The 17,298-nt window shown below is 39.8% G+C and overlaps 2 protein-coding genes across 3 annotated transcripts in view; both read left to right on the top strand.

Annotated features, from left to right (window-relative positions):
- Nucleotides 1-797: 797 nt before the first annotated feature.
- Nucleotides 798-17,298, top strand: part of LOC120421104 (protein quick-to-court) — a 70,350-nt gene continuing 53,849 nt past the window's right edge. The window contains exon 1 of one of the 2 annotated variants that reach the window (XM_052707745.1): nucleotides 798-1,398. The gene's annotated coding sequence lies outside the window, so the exon portion shown is untranslated. The remainder of the gene's footprint in view (nucleotides 1,399-17,298) is intronic. The other variant, XM_052707744.1, reaches the window with a different exon arrangement.
- On the top strand, nucleotides 8,613-13,458 carry LOC120421112 (uncharacterized protein K02A2.6-like). Its single transcript, XM_039584271.2, has one exon. The coding sequence runs from the start codon at nucleotides 8,980-8,982 to the stop codon at nucleotides 13,234-13,236; it is 4,257 nt and encodes a 1,418-aa protein (XP_039440205.1). The 5' UTR covers nucleotides 8,613-8,979; the 3' UTR covers nucleotides 13,237-13,458.

The following is a 17,298-nucleotide window of genomic DNA, read 5'->3' as shown; positions in this document are numbered from 1 at the left end:
CTATGGAGCAATTTGCACAAATTTGACAATATTTAAAATTACATGTTTAATCCTCAATAACACATTTTTTACTACTTACTTGGAAAGTCAATTGATTATATTTTTGATCATAAAAAAGACACAAAGTTAAACAAAATCTATCCATCTTGGAATGGTTCTTTCAAAAAACCGGAGTTTCAAAAAGAATCGCGGCTTTTTTTGTGACCCATGGTTCGTTCGTTTTTTTTAGTAAACGAGCTCTTTTGAGTGACTCGCTCCTTTTTTGCCCACCTCTGGTTCATGAATTAAAAAAAGCATGAAATATAATTTAACAATTGCATTCATTTGCAAAATGATAGTTCAGAATAAAAAATTATTTAATTATTTGTATTTTTACCTTTATCAGTTCTACCTATTTTATATATTTTTATCGATCAGGAAATCCATTATTTTTTCCATTTTTCATATTTTTTCATAGTATGGAGTTCTTTTTGGACAAACTACACAACCACAGGACTCAAAGACACACAGTTAAAGACAAATGAATAAATATTAAGTTTTAAATTTCCTAAATCAGTTTCAACGGAGTGATTTTCTCAGAAATTTTTTTCCAAGCACATTTTTAAATTATTGTCCAATCATAACTGAAAAAAAATCTACTCTAAAAATAATGTTATTCTATAAAATAAAGAAGTTTATTAAAAATGCAAATCACCACGTGGCCACCACTGTAAACCTCGCGCGCGCACACCGCGTGGCCATCGGCGTGGCATGTCCGCGGCCTCCCGGCATGCTCGGGCAAGCAATCCCGGGTGCAAAACAGCAGTCAGTCAGTGGCAGTTCGCCGTCGTTGTCGCGGTTTTGTTGTTGAATATCGCGAAAACCTCGCAGAGTTCAGTCTGTTCCGCCGCGGCGTCAATCAAACATCGTAGCGCCACACCGCCACTAAAAGTTTTTCTCGTAAAAGCTCGGCCGGAAAACTTCGTCAGCGGAAACCTTGGGTTATTGGCAGCCTCTGTTTGGGGCTGGAAATAGAACTGAATTAAGGGCGGTAGACCGTTTTGATAGTCGTCGCACGCTAAGGTCATTTGGAAGTTGTGAATTAAAAAAAGAACTGTGATTGCGTGTCAAGCTTTGTGATTAATTGAACAAAAAAAAAAGGAAATTGTGTGATAAAAGAGCAAAAAACATCGGAACAAAACAGAAATAACACACACACTCGGGGTGAATTCCACAGCTGACAAGGTGTTTGTCGATAAGACTGATAGTGTGAGCAAGAGGTGATAAGGGCCTACTTTGAGAAGTGTGTTATTTGGCCAACAAAGCAGGTGAACCGAACTCAAAAGTGGTCGTCGACACAAGCTAAAGTGCAACCGTCAGCTAATTGGAAAACCCCTTTATTTTCACCGGAGTATGCCGGTAAGTAAGTGTACTTTACGGTTTTAGCTAAACTAGCCGCATGGAAAGCCATTGAGCCGTGATTGCTTGAGCAGATGGATTGCTTCAGATATTTTTTTTGCTTTTTGCAAACGTGGACGCTTGAACGACGTGGAAAATTGGTTTTGTTTCATCAGTGAGACTTGATGAGCGCTAGGGTTGTTGCTTCAGCTGGTTGTTTTTGTTTTTTTTTTTAAATCATGGGATGTGTCGCTGATAGGGATGCATCCCCTAATCATTAATGACACGTGATGTAATCTATTTTAATCATCAAAAATTATTCAAATCTTCAAAACACACTTCAATTCTTTTATTGAAGATAGAATATAAAAATGCAAGAAATGTAAATCTTCGGATTTTCGGCAACATGATTCATCTTGGGGTTCTATTAGTCCTTTTTGAAAACTTTAAAGAAGTACTTCAGAAGTTAGGCTTAAAAATATGTTTGCGAAAATTTAGATGATTACTAAAATGATGTCTTTTTTAACAAAAAAGCCATTATAAAATATATATTTAAAAAAAAGGTTTTGGGTCGATTTGAGAATAGAAGTCTAATCAACAGAAAATCAATGCATTGTTCTGAATAATAGATTTTTTTCAAACTATTGATTGAAAAACAATTGGACTAGTCTTCCATGTATTTTTAAACACTTTTTTCACTCACATGTAGAACCTAATGCTTGAAATTTCAATAAAAAATACAAATTATATTTACGAAGATGAATATGACGTTCAGACATAAAGTAAAACTTATACCTTTCTTTAGTAAGAAAGGCAACAAGTAAAAAATGTGCGACATAAACTTTCAAACATATTTACAATGGCCTAAATTTATATTTTTTATAGAATAAATCACACATTTATAGAATAAAACAAACAGAAATGCGTTACCTTTGAACACAGTATGGAAATTGTCACTGCAACAGATTTTAATTGTAAAGTCCAAACTCGATTATCCGAATTTCGATTATTTGAAGGATTGTATGGAATTTTCGATTCAGCAACCCCATTTTAGTGAAATTTTCAAGGAAATTTTAATAATTGATTTCCTATTAAATTACAAAATGCATTTTTTTGTATAACTCATCATCGCCATTTTAGCCGCCATCTTGGATCCAAGAGTTCTAAATCACTTTAAAGTAGTTTTGGGGTAACAAAAGAGTGCTATCGACTGGTGGATCAATTCTCAAATTTAGTTCTCGGCTTATCAGTCCCAGAAGCATGTAAGTAAGTAGGATTATGGGGTCGTACATAAGCTCGACAAACAAAAATCAGTTAACAAAAATAAAAATATAAAAATCCTGATTCGATTACCCGAGGTGAAATTATCCCGAGGCCTTCAGATAATCGAGTCTGGACTGTGCCGGTATTGTATGCGGAGTACCCGATTCGAGTGGTAGATATGACAGTTCTCCCATAAAGAAAACATTATAGAAAAAAGCAAAAACTGCTCAAATGGAAATGCTCCACTGACCTGTGCGGCACAAATGGCCTTATTTATTTAATAACAAAAAATGTCAAAGAAAATTAATTTTCTTTTATATGTTTTTTTTTTCAAACTGATAATGGAATAGACCAGTGTTTCTCAACCGGTGAGGAATTCCCCCCTGGGGGGAATTTGGCCGTTCTTGGGGGGGAATGACGATGTAATAGAAATCCAATGCGTATTTGTAAAAAATATAAATCTTTGAAAAAAAATGTGTGATAAAATACAACAGCAATTTTTATTTTATTTTATCTTTGCAGGTGTTTAAAAAATATAGCTAACAAAACCTAAAATTCAAAAAAGTTTACTCCTTGAAATTGCTCTGAATAATACCATCATTTTTTTTAAATTTGCATTCTCTCAAACATGAGCAATTTTTTAAGAATGGAATTTCATAAATAATTTTATAAATAATAACATTATTTTAAACATGAGCATATTTTGTTATAAATTTCAAAAATTAGCTTTACTAATATTTTTTTTTAAATAAATTCAAGCTAAATTTCATTTCCTTTCAAAATGAGAATGTTTTGAAAATATTTTTATTTTATGTCAATTTTGCTTTGGTTTTGTTAAGTTTAGTTTTTTTTCAACTGGGAAGCTTTTTATAAAATATATTTGTGAAGTTTTGCGTTGATTCGTTTTTTTTTTTTGAACATTATTCAAATCAATTCCTGGGTTTTTGCATCGTTTTGGGCAAAATTCCATTACTTTGAAAAATAATCGAGCATCAAATATTAGTTTTTGTAAAAATTATATGAAGTCGGTTTTGTCTTTTTCTTTAAATAAAATATCAGTGATGATTTCTGTCTGTGATTGATAAAAACTTAAACTGTTAGTGTTTATAATATTGCAACAAACAGGAACATTTATAAAAAGATTTTTCGGGAGCTTTTGCATTCCATTAAATATGATCAGATAATGAAAATGCATTTTAAAAATGCTGCAAGTATGTGTAAATTGTTGCGAGTGAAGAAAAAATGAAATGTTGTGAAAAATTAATACCAATGTTATGTTTCTGCAAACATTAATACCAAATTTATGACATTTGTGCAATGATACCCATTAGTTGGGGGGGAATGATGTTCCTGAAATTCAGCCAAGGGGGGAATGGATCAATAAAGGTTGAGAACCACTGGAATAGGCTAAGGTTGATTGAGGTAGTAAAAATTAAAGATTATGATTTTAAATTTCAAGCGAAATGTGTTTCAAAAAAAAATTATGTCTCTCGACTCTGACAAAAAAAAATAATTTACGAGCCATGGTTTCAACATTTGAATGGTAAAAGTGTTTAAAAATGCAGTTGTTTTGTAATCATTAGTTTCCAAAATACCTAAGTATTGACGAAAATTTATTTTAAAAAAGTTTTGGCGGTGCTGTACATTGGAATTTCATTAAAAAAAATCAAAATATTTTTAATCCAGCCCAAACATGCTAAAAATGATAGTCAATACTAAAAAAATGCGTTTTAGATTGTTTCAGGTTGATTTGACTTCTTTTTTCTTCAAAGTTTTTAGAATAAACATTTTTTTGCCCCCTGATTTTTTGGACTTATTGAAGGGGAGGGGGGCGACATAAACTTTGAAAAATATTTGCAGTGGTCTAATTGTAATTTAAATTTAAAAGATTTCTTTAAAATGCTTTAAGGCGTAATTTTTAATTTAAAAGAGAATGATAAAAATTTAAAACATGTTTCCTATATTATGCAAATATTTTTTTTTTTTGAAAATAATGAGTTTTTGAAAGCACTTCACGGGATGGGATATGATTTATCTACAAATTGAAAAACTTAAGCAATACAGAATGTAGGATCTGGAATCTTGAACTTAAACAAAATGTTATTAAGTTATTTACATGATATTTAGAAAAAGTCAAGTCCAAAGATATGTTCATTAAAAAACTTTGTAATACTTTCAAATGCATTTTTATTAGAACATACCACCATTTCCACAAAAAATAATGAATTTGAAAAAAAAAATATACTTATATTTAAGAAAAGATTTAAAGAAAAATCTTGGGATCCAAAATTCGAAAAGGAAAACAATCTAAATTTATTCAAAATATTACAAAATCAAAATCTTTTGCAAACCACATTTCCATGAAACGTTTTAATGTTTATAAAATTAATTGTCCAAAAAGGTGTTTTTAGGGAGATCTGCATGATCCCAGTTTTATTACAGCTACGGAAACTTGCATTTAGTTAAATTGATAGCTTTTAATTCAATCTCATTTGTTTCTTTTTTTTACTTTCTTTATTGTGATATCTATTTACCGAATCCTTACATTTCATTTGAAATATTATTTTTGCATTCTTATTTAATTTGACATAACGTTAGTTGCATTAGTTTGAGCAAATGTAAAACAGCATGAATTTTCCATATTTTTTACAGTATTGATTGTAAAACATGATTTCTAGTAATTCCAGTGTCTATTTGTTTTTGTATTAAAGATCTAAACCATCTGCAGTTACTGTTTTTGCACTTTCTATAGGTGCCCCAGATTTCATCTAATGTGGCAAATTTCGCAATTATTTTTGCCAATTGTTAAATTACAGTAATAGCGGCCAGCGCTGCAGCACCGGCTAAAGAAATAAAAGTGCCCAAATTGCATAATTGGATTATCTAGCCCCGGTTCAGTCTCTCTGTCTCTCTGTTTCATACATGTGATACACATTTCTCGAAAAACAAAAGCTTTCACAACCGACACTGACAAAGAGCGCGCGTGTATTATCTTTAATAACATATAAATTAAATGTTTTACACCATATTTGCCCCTCTTCCTCCCCGCCTTGTATTGCGATCATTGCGATATGCATCTCTCAACAACTCTACATGGTAGAAAGTTTTCATGATTTTTGCATTTTCCCCCCCCTTTCGTTTAGATGACAGACAGCCAACACAACTTTCATTTAGCAAAACAAAACGTTTTATTGAACCAAACGGCGGCGTAATCGAGAATGAATCACATCATTTTTGAAACATGTGCGCGCCGCGAAAATATTCGAACTTGAACGTGATGGAATTTTTAATATGCTTCTCAGCCGCTAATAGGCTTGCCGGTGGTGGAGTTTCTTTTGGCAACTTTGCAGGTGTCCGAAGCCGTATGGATTTTTGAAAACGTGCGTTTTCTTTTTGATGGCCACACACTGCCTGGCTTTGGGCAGGCGTTTTGGGAAGTTTTCGCCGGACTTGGTGGTGTGGCCATTTTCGAGCAGCTATTTGTTTCGTTCAATATGACTGCATGGTGCCCTAATGTTCAGAGACCATCAGATTAAAATGATGAATAAGCTCAAGCTTCTATTGAAAAAAAATAAATTAAACTTCCCGGGCAGACGGTAATAACAAAATTCATGCCATTTCAATAACAAATACTGTTAAAATAACAAAAAATGTTATGGAATATTCTTGTAAAATCCATTTTTGCATTAGAGCTTAATAACAGTTTATGTTATCATAACAAAATTTGCTATTGATCTGATATTGGTTGAAAGTCAAAACAACTTGGGAATAACATTTTTTGTTATGGAAGAATAACTCCAATTGTTATTGGGATGATCGGATTAGTTGTTAAAATAACAAAAAATAATAACAAAGATTTGTTCGAAGATTAACTAAACAAATTATTAGTCTGTTATTACAAAAACAATCCAATAACAAAAAAATCATAACGGCGAATAACAAATATTGTTATAAATAACATGAAATGTTATTGGCCTAGTATTTTCAAATAACAAAAAATGTTATTCCCACGTTATTTCCGTCTGCTCGGGTTCAAAATTCAAGAAATGAGAAAAGTGTTTTTTTTTCTGCAATTTATTATTGAATTTGACGTTCTGGCCTTGCAAAAAAGTACGTGTAAATATATAAATCCTGTACCGTCAGTGGGGGTGACATTGGGTCTGGGGGTGAGATTGGGTCAAAGTGATTTTTTACGGATTTCACCATTTCTCAGATTCTTCTCAATTGGGTCCTAAAATTAAGCTTAGATTTGTGATATTATTGTTTACAATGATAAAGCAAAGGATTTAAAATGAATTTTTCATTCCATTTTCAAAAATAAACTTCACGGCCCTTCTTGACAGAAAAAGTCCTACTTGACAGCTCGTTCCAAGGGGACCATAGTTGATCCATCGAAAAAATGTTGTCTTGCCAATAATTTATTTTGCATTAAAATGAAAAAAAGTGATCAGAAATGGTTTTCAATCGTGTTTTTTACCGTTGTACATTAAAATTTACATAGGGCTTTAGTACCCAATTAAACTGAATTCTGTTAAAAGGGTTGTGTAGGGTCCATCTTAAGATGACTTCACTGAAAAAATCTCGTTCCTAGAGCAAATCCTGTTATTTTGACAGCTGTCTAAAGTTAAGGTACGTTTTTGGCCAAAAATGACCTCTTGAAAAATCATTTTTCTAAAATTTTTGTTGGGATTGCTCAAAAACTACCCAAATGTTTGAAAATCTCCACTTCAAACATTGTAGCATGTCAATACGATTCCTTCGAACAAGAAACACTGTTGGATGACTTGTTTTTACCATATCGTTGTATTTGAGTATCATTTTAGTTTCATTTGACCCAATGTCACCCCCTCTAAGGGGTGAGATTGGGTCAATTTTCAAACTATTGGCATTTAAGGTAGTGTTCATCAAAATCCACCATATTTTGGGAAAATGTTAGTAAACTATTTAAGTACAAATCTACGTTGGAAGATTTTCGATGTTATTTAAATTGTTTTTGTTATTAAGTAATAACGAGAGGTGTATCGTTTTTTGACCCATAGTCACCCCCACTGACGGTATCTTAAGGACCTGATCGGATTAGTTTTCTTCGGCGAAGTTACAGGAACTAATTAGGACTGTTTAGAAAAAAAAGTACACTGGTGAAACATCAGCCATTTTTTCACTTAGTGCTGAAATCTGAAACTCAATATAAAAATTTGACATCCCAAAATACATATGGGTCATTCCAGGACAACTGGGTACACCTTTGGACTCGACATTCACCGATTTGAACCAAACTTGGAGGGAACGTTCATCTATCGATAGTTAGCAGAAATCCCAAGTTTGGTGCTGATCTGACCATCCCTCTATTTTTGGCACCGCCCTCTTTTTTGACTATTTTCTAATCATAACTTCCGAGTGCTGCGCAAAATCAAACTTTTTTTCAGTAAAATCGCTGTATCTTGCCAAAAGTTCATCTTAGTTTGAGGTATCTATTGATTATCAAGTAAAATTGTCCGGGAAACACGATGGTGTTAAAATAAAAAAAATATATAGGGAATTGGTCAAAACAGAAATTTAATACTTAAAACGTTAAAATATATTTTATATTTTATAATTGTCCAAGGAATTCGATAAAAATAAAATTTTACCCCTTAAATGATATTTTTATCGAATTCCTTGGACAATTTTCTATAAAATAAAACCCGTAGCAAGTGTTTTGCTCAAATAGTTGCAAAGCTATGATTAAAAGAAAAAAAGTTTTTTTCGAAAATCGTTAAAAAGAGGGCGGTGCCAAAAAAAGAGGAATGGTCCAATCAGGACCAAACTTGGGATTTCTATGAACTATCGATAGATGAATGTTCCCTCCAAATTTGGTCAAAATCGGTGAAAGTCGAGTCCAACAGAGTACCCAGTTGATCTGGAATGGAATGACCCATATTTTGTAAATTTAATTTTACCAATTCTGATTTTCGCCAGGTAAAACGTGTTCAAGTTGACTATGTTTTCACTCTTTTTGTTGGGGTGCGACTCTATTTCGCCCCGACTGCCAGCTGACTGATGTCATCGTGACAGCGGTCGCCGATCTGTCATCCAACCGGATGCACTCGATCTGTGCCGTCACTCTACTCCCGCACTCGCGCCGGCAAGACGAACTATCGCGTGTCTATTTGTATAATTAGGAGTAATCAATAAACGTTAGTCTTTATTCGTTCGTAATCATTTCTATTACATTTGCGGAATCGCAACAGTGGCGACGAGGTCGTGAGTGACGACCGGCTTGTTTGTTTTTCTCGCGAAATCTGACTACACAGTACCGTGTGCCGTGCCGTACGCTGTACGCCGTGCACGTGTTTCGCCATGACGCCAACTCCGCCTCCGGACTTCAAGGAGACGATCCTGAAGATTCTCACCAACCAGCAGGACCTTATGAAGCGGATTACGGAGCAGATGGAGAAACAAGGAGGAAACCAAGGCAGCGAGCTCGTACTGGATTCCCTCGCGAGCAATATCACCGAGTTCGAGTACGACCTGGAGAAGGGGAGCTCGTTCGAGGCCTGGTTTTCCCGGTATGCAGATCTGTTTACGGAGGATGCATGCAAGCTGGACGACGACGCAAAAGTGCGTCTGCTGCTGCGCAAGCTCAGTCCCGCCGCACACGAGAGGTACACATCCTTCATCCTGCCCGAGATTCCTAAAAAGTTCAAATTCAACGACACGGTTGCCAAGCTCAAGTCCATCTTTGGCAGTCCGGTTTCTCCGTTTCACCGTCGGTACCAGTGCCTACAGACGGTCAAGGAAGAGGGTGAGGACTACGTCGCTTACTCCTGCAAGGTCAACCGAGCTTGTGTCGAGTTTAAGCTGAAGGACCTCAAAGAAGACCAGTTCAAATGCCTTATTTTCGTGTGCGGGCTGACGTCTCCGAAGGACGCGGACATCCGGATGCGCTTGCTTTCGAAAATCAACGAGACGGCGGACATCACGCTGGAGAAGGTAGTGGAGGACTGTAAAAGCATCATCAATTTGAAAAAGGACACCGGGCTCATCGGTGGCCAGTCTACCTCCACAGTCGCTACCGCCTCCACGCAGGCTGTCCGAACGAGTTCTCCCCACGGCAAGTTCCGGAAGAAGGAGCGGACTGGCGGAAAGTCCGACGTGCCAAACGCCCCATGCTGGTCTTGCGGCGGGATGCACTACAACAGCCAGTGCTCGTTCAAGGACCACAAGTGCCGCGACTGTGGCCGCACCGGCCATAAGGAGGGGTACTGTTCCTGTTTCGCGTCGAAGTCGAGATCGAAGCCGTTCAAAGGAAAGCAGCAGCACGTCAAGAACCACGCAGCCAAGATAGTCACCGTCAAGAACCTAAAACGTAGCCGGCGCTACGTGGAGACGGCGATCAACGGAGTTCCAGTGGACCTGCAGCTGGACTCAGGCTCAGACATCACCATCATCTCCAGGCAGAACTGGGTCAATGTCGGGTCACCTCCAACGTCTCCACCGGACTGCAACGTGCAGACAGCTTCCGGGGACAAACTGGGCATCGAGGCGATGTTCAGAGCAACCTACACCATCGGCGGAACGCACAAGGAGAGCAATTGCTATGTTTGTAGCGCTGACCTTTCCCTCAACGTTCTAGGCTCCGACTTGATGGACGAGTTCGGGCTCTGGGACGTACCCTTTTCGTCGTTCTGCAAGCTGGTCGGAACTCAAACACCGGATCAGCAAGTGGTCGAGCTGAAAACCAAGTTCCCCGAGGTGTTCAACGATCGCCTGGGCCTGTGCATCAAAACGCAGGTGCGCCTCGTTCTCAAGCCAGACGTCCAGCCCGTGTTCCGGCCGAAGCGGCCGGTGTCGTACAACATGGAGGCCGTCGTCGAGGACGAGTTGAAGCGACTCGAGAATCTGGGCATCATCACGCCGGTCAGCTATTCGGACTGGGCCGCTCCCATTGTGGTGGTCCGCAAGCCCGATCGTTCCGTTCGCATCTGTGCGGACTACTCAACCGGTTTGAACAACGCGCTCGAGTCCAACAACTACCCGCTTCCTCTCCCGGAGGACATCTTCAACCAGATGTCGGGCTGCACGATGTTTAGCCACATCGATCTGTCAGATGCATATCTACAGGTCGAGGTCGACGAGGAAAGCAGAAAACTCGTCACGATTAACACGCACCTGGGACTCTACCGCTACAACCGGCTCTCCCCCGGTGTCAAGAGCGCCCCCGGCGCGTTCCAGCAGATCATGGGCACCATGCTGGGTGGTGTTCCGTGTACAGCTCCGTATCTCGACGACATCCTGGTCGGTGGTCGCACCGCCGAGGAACACAAGGAGAATCTGTACCGTGTCCTGGAGCGGCTCAAGGAGTACGGGTTCACGGTCAAGCTCGAGAAATGCAGATTCTTCATGCGCCAGGTCAAGTACCTGGGCCAGCTGCTGGATACGGAGGGCATCCGCCCAGACCCGGACAAGGTGAAGGCCATCGTCAACATGCCACCGCCTCACGACGTCCCGACTCTGCGGTCGTATCTGGGCGCCGTCAACTATTACGGGAAATACATTCGGGAGATGCGTACTCTTCGCCAGCCGCTGGACGAGCTGCTCAAGGAAAGTGCCAGCTTTCAGTGGTCCGACGCTTGCCAGCGTTCCTTCGACCGGTTCAAGGAAATCCTCCAATCACCGCTCATGCTGACGCACTACAACCCTCGCTTGGAAATGGTGGTGTCCGCAGACGCGTCGAATGTGGGCATTGGCGCCCGCATCGCTCATCGGTTCCCGGACGGGTCGGAGAAGGCCATCTACCACGCATCCCGAAGCCTCACGCCAGCAGAGTCCCGCTACAGCCAGATCGAGAAAGAAGCCCTGGGTCTGGTGTACGCGGCCACAAAGTTCCACCGGATGATCTACGGGAGGCATTTCGTTCTTCAGACCGACCACAAACCGCTGCTAGCGATTTTCGGTTCAAAGCGTGGAATCCCACCGTACACGGCCAACCGCCTCCAGAGGTGGGCCCTCACGATGCTTCTGTACGATTTCCGGATCGAACACATCTCCACTGACCACTTCGGACATGCAGACATCCTCTCACGCTTAATCAACTCCCACATCAAGCCTGACGAGGACTACGTCATCGCGTCGATCGAGGTGGAAACCGTCATCTGCAATGTCGTCTGCCAGTCCGTTGAGCATCTGCCAGTTTCGTACCACACGATAGCTGCCGAGACTAGCCAGGACCGGACACTGCAGAAAGTCATGGAGTTCGTGGACAAAGGCTGGCCCAGCGACGCGAAATCCCTCTCCGGAACACCGGAGGTCCAGCAGTTCTTCGCGCGTCGTGACTCGCTGTACTTGGCCCAGAAGGTGCTGATGTACAGTGACCGGATTGTAATCCCGAAGAAGCTGCAAAAGAAGGTCCTCGAACAACTGCACCGAGGGCACCCAGGCATCGATCGGATGAGGTCATTAGCGCGCACTCTCGTTTACTGGCCCAACATCGATGACCAAATCTCCGCTCTTGTACGCGCCTGCCAGGAATGCGCGTCGGTTGCGAAAGCTGACACCAAAACGAAGCTCCAGTCGTGGCCGACCCCCGAAAAGCCGTGGCAGAGGGTACATGCGGATTTTGCTGGTCCCATCAACGACACCTACTTCCTGCTTGTGGTCGACTCTTTCTCCAAATGGCCGGAGATCATTCCGACCAAGCGCACCACAACAGCTGCCACCATTTCGATCCTCCGCAAAATTTTTGCTCGGTTCGGGAACCCGGAAGTGATGGTGACCGACAACGGCCCGCAGCTAACCAGCGACACCTTCGAGCAGTTCTGCGAGTCCAACGGGATCATGCACCTCAAAACAGCACCGTTCCACCCCCAAAGCAACGGGCAGGCGGAACGTTTTGTTGACACCTTCAAGAGGACAGTCAAGAAAATTCGGGCGGGAGGGGAAGATCTGGACGAAGCTCTCGACATCTTTCTCAACTGCTACAGATCAACGCCGTGTCGGAACGCACCTGGTGGGAAATCGCCTGCTGAGATCCTACTTGGCCGACCAATGCGCACATCCTTGGAGCTGCTGCGCCCGCCAAGCAAGTTCACCAAGGACAACAACAACAAGCAGGACCAACAGTTCAACGCGAAGCACGGTGCGAAGGAGAAGAGCTTTGCGGTGCGAGACAAGGTGTACGCTCAGGTGCACCAAGGTAACAACTGGAGCTGGGTCGCCGGAGAAGTGATCGAATGTGTTGGACGAGTCATGTATAATGTGTGGCTCCCCGAACGACAGCGTCTCATCCGCTCACACAGCAACCAGCTGCGGCCGCGCTATGACGACTGCGATGGAGTACCGGATCAAGCAGAGCAGACCATCCCACTTGACATTCTGCTAGGCGCCTGGGGTCTAAAACCATCTGGAGATTCCACTACGACCGAAGCAGCGCCGCCGCCGCCGGCTGAACCTGAGGGATTGAGCGATCTACAGCGAGAGTTCTTGCGAGAGCTTTTTCGAACAACCAACACGAATCGACGACCACGGCCGGCAAGACCGGGTCCTGAAGTGCCGCTGCGCCGCTCGTCGAGGTCACGGGTTACACCGGTCCGCTACGAGCCGTACCAGCTCTACTAAAAGGGGAGGTGTTGGGGTGCGACTCTATTTCGCCCCGACTGCCAGCTGACTGATGTCATCGTGACAGCGGTCGCCGATCTGTCATCCAACCGGATGCACTCGATCTGTGCCGTCACTCTACTCCCGCACTCGCGCCGGCAAGACGAACTATCGCGTGTCTATTTGTATAATTAGGAGTAATCAATAAACGTTAGTCTTTATTCGTTCGTAATCATTTCTATTACATTTGCGGAATCGCAACACTTTTTCTTCAAAAAAATCTCATGTTTGTAATTTTTTTCATTTTTTGGTGCATATTGGAGCACGCTCTGGTTCCAGAGTTTAGATTTTTGTTGGAAAATTATTTATTATAGAAGTATCTGGTATCACTTTTTGATGTTAAATCAAAAAGATCAGTCAAAAAGATCTTTACAAAGTTGATAAAAATTAAAAAAATATCTCGAAAAAAAGATATTGCTCATCATTTAGAAAGTTGTTTATTGAATTTTGGTGAGACTACCCGAAATTTTGTAATTCGTCGGTAGAAGGGTTTTAACATTTATTTTGGTAATTTTATTCCAAAAAACATCGAGCTTTTTTAAACTTTTTAACATATGAAATCAAATTGCGCAAAGATGTCTTTTTGAAAAAAATATTTTTCGATATGTTTTTAATAATGAAAAAATCCAGTTTTTAAGCTATGGTATAGAGCGATGAAATATTTTGAAAAAGTATACCGTTTTCTTGTTTTAGTCACAATTAGGTAAATTTCGACAAAATGTGCCATTTTTTATTTTTTTTAAGTTACCACTTTCCACCATTCGTATAACGCTGTTTTCGTAAAAATTTGAAAATTTCCTGCAATATTATTTTAAAGACGTTGGTGATTGAAGCAATATTTTCTGAGATACAAGTCTTTGCATGAAAATAAAATTGGAAAAAAATTTGTTTAAGGCTGTTAAACCTTTTAATTTTTTTTAAACATGTTTGAGTTGATTTATAAATATTTTAAGTTTGAGTGAATTTTCGATGCAATTTGCCGTAAATAGTTTTTGTTCCGCAAAAAAATAGTTTCCTTCATTTTTTGAAAACTTCATTTTCCATGTCTCCTGGGTTCGATTCCCATCTGCTCCCAACGAGAAAGTATAGGAAATATTAATCTTGAAACACTGAACATGAACGAAAAATCAAAGTCGCCCGAGTCGGGGTTCGAACCTCCGTCCTTTGGATTGGTAAGCAAAAATGCTAACCACAAGGCCATCACGGCTTGGTGAACGACGCCTGGAATTAGGAATACTGTTACTATCAAACTATATACGCGCTGGGTCCTTGTCCATTTGAGGGTTCGGAAGTTCTAAATAACGTTTGAACCCGGTTGGTGCAAACGTTCTTCAGGGCGGGGCTTGTCGATAAAAGCTGAGGTCCCTCAGCTCGGCTAGCCAGCGTAGAAATGGGTCACCAAAGCTCGGCAGAGCTAACACCTTCCAAATGCCTATGCGAGTTATTTGTATGTATAGAATGAAGATCTAAAAATACATGGAAACAACTCAATTTGTAAGAAGCGACCGCGTGGTCCCGTTTGGTTGGTTGCACACACACACACACACACACTTCATTTTCCATGTCTTTTGGCATTGAAGTGTAGAAAATTATGGAATGATATTTTTTTAATACACACCAAATTTTTCAAATGTAAAATTTTATGGTTTTTGAATCTTTTGAAAAAAAAAGAAATATGTTTTGGAAAATGTAGAAATATTTTATTTTTTAAAATTTTGTATTTTTTGTCATTCAGACAATTAAAACTGAGATGTCGGCAGCACTCAGTACTCAATTCAGTTTTTTTGTATTTGCACAATTTTCATGCTCATTAAGCCCAAAGAGTTAGCATAGAACTCCCTCTAAACAAAAAAATTAACTTATGAATTAGATAGACATCATTTTGTGTCATAAAAAAAAAAACAAATCATAATTTGTATTATTACATAGAGATTTCATGTGATATCTGAATCGAGTGTCGTTTAAGGTTATTTCTGATTACTTATAACATAAATTGTGAATATGACAGCAATCAATTATTTTTCTTTTCCTTAAATTTTAGTACAACTTGGTAAATCTAAAATTTATCTACTTATCTGTGAATCGTGACAACGTGACTTACGAAATATCGTTGAAGGCCTAGCAAATGCGTGTCAAGCAATTTTCCTATCCACATTTAAATACCACGTGGTTGTTTCTATGTTATGAAAAAGAATAAAAATGCAAACATTTGAATTGGACACAACATTTGTATTGGAATGCAAATTATTATTGATATGAGTTTGCCTTAAATGTCGACCTAGCGATTTTATTGTCACAGGATAGGCCAATGACTTACTCATCCCAGAAGCATTTCTCCTAAACGATTAAACATTCCATCCCCATAATTACCTACGGTGTCAAATCGGTTCGGCCCATTTTTGCTCGTAAAGGTTAATGCACCTTTGTGTACCTGACTTTTATGGTTTCACCAAACCAGCAAATCCTCAATGGAGAGCTAATCCTCCGCCGAAGCGAGTCGACAAAGCGTGTGCAAAGCAGTGATCTCTTTTTGCTTTGTTCACTTCACACGTTGCTTTCAATGTCATAGGACACGAACTCTATTGCCAGCGGCTTTTTGTAGATAATTATCTCTACACCTCTCAGTGCCATTGGAAAACAGCGCAGAGATACAAACACACCGACAAGCGGGGTTTTATTTATGGTGGACGTATAAAAATACAGCTGATGCACTTTGAGACCTAAATTGTGCTGGTTAGGTACCGCTAAGGCACATACAAAATGTGACTCAAGGTTAACTGTTTTGGGGTAGACAAAAAATAAATGCTGTTGTGACGAATCAAAGGAATCAAACGGTATACGAAAAAGTAGTAATTGCTTAATTGGAAACATCAGTAAAATTAAGTTGACGTAGGTGGTTTCTATAACTGAACAAAAAAAAATCTTTAAAAAAGCATTGTTCTCAACATTCTATTAATCCCTTTAAAAAACTTGGATCAGATTCCCTGCACCGCCATGTTGAATTTATGTTTATCGATAAAGCCATGCTTTCGTTTGTTTTGCTCTCTCTTAAGGGAGCGTTCTTTTATTACGTAACGCAGTTAGAAAGGGGGGCGTCTGGTTTGAGCGTTCTCCCCATTCAAGCCTTCGGACTCCTAGGTTCGAGCAGAAACTTGCAATAGAGACCACAAAAGACCCGGGGGTCGTTAATGTGGATGGTTTGATTTTTTGAGGTAACTTTTCCACAAAACACGAAGTTTTAAACAATAGCTGGCCTTCCCAGCTATCTTCTAACGTTGCGGGTTTTGTTAAATAGTTACTTGTTGACCCGGAATTTTCGGAATAGTTTCAGTGCTTATGCGCCCTTTTCAAATGTTGCTCCAGATATAAGCACTCATAAAAAATTGCAAAGTGATCTTGTGTTACGTGTTACGGGGGATCGCTCATCTGTTACGATATGTTACGAAGGGGGAGGAGAGGTGGGTCAAAATCCCAAATTTTGCGTTATGTAATAAAAAAAACGCTCCCTAAGAGCAACATGTTTTGTTCCAAGTTATGCTCATTTCCATTCTCTCGCAAAGCATTCTTCGGGGAAAGCTCTTGTTCGCGTTCCCCACTCCCGTTTTCTCTCTCTCGAAAGCATTACAAAGAGAGCGCCGTTGTTCTCTGTTTGGGTTGCTAAAACATTCGAGTCAACGAGGAACCGTGTTCTTTGCATTCACCTTTCCCAGGAGACACTGGAAGGTCAACCACGTGGTGCCGTGCGAATCGGAGCAAAGGGTGCCATGGCGACCTTCTTGGTAGCAGCGTGGTGTGTTGCATAAATTATGTATGTCAGGGGAACGATTGATTGTAGTGAATGTTGAGTGAAATAAATCTAAATTAAATTTTCAAAAGGTCCTATCTGCATAGAAACCCCATGACGGATAGGTTGTTTTGAAAATTTAATCTGAAAATAAGAGTTATTTTTGGGTTATTTTGAAAAAAAAAAATTGTTCTCCGATTGACACCAAATCTTTTTCTAGAAAAGACAACTGAAACTAA

This window comes from Culex pipiens, chromosome 2, assembly GCF_016801865.2.
Source record: "Culex pipiens pallens isolate TS chromosome 2, TS_CPP_V2, whole genome shotgun sequence".
Taxonomy (NCBI): Eukaryota; Metazoa; Arthropoda; class Insecta; order Diptera; family Culicidae; genus Culex; species Culex pipiens.
This window is presented reverse-complemented; position numbering and strand designations above follow the sequence as displayed.

Excerpts from the sequence above, each read along its gene's own strand:
- LOC120421112 (XM_039584271.2), top strand. The coding sequence starts at position 8,980 with ATGACGCCAACTCCGCCTCCGGACTTCAAGGAGACGATCCTGAAGATT.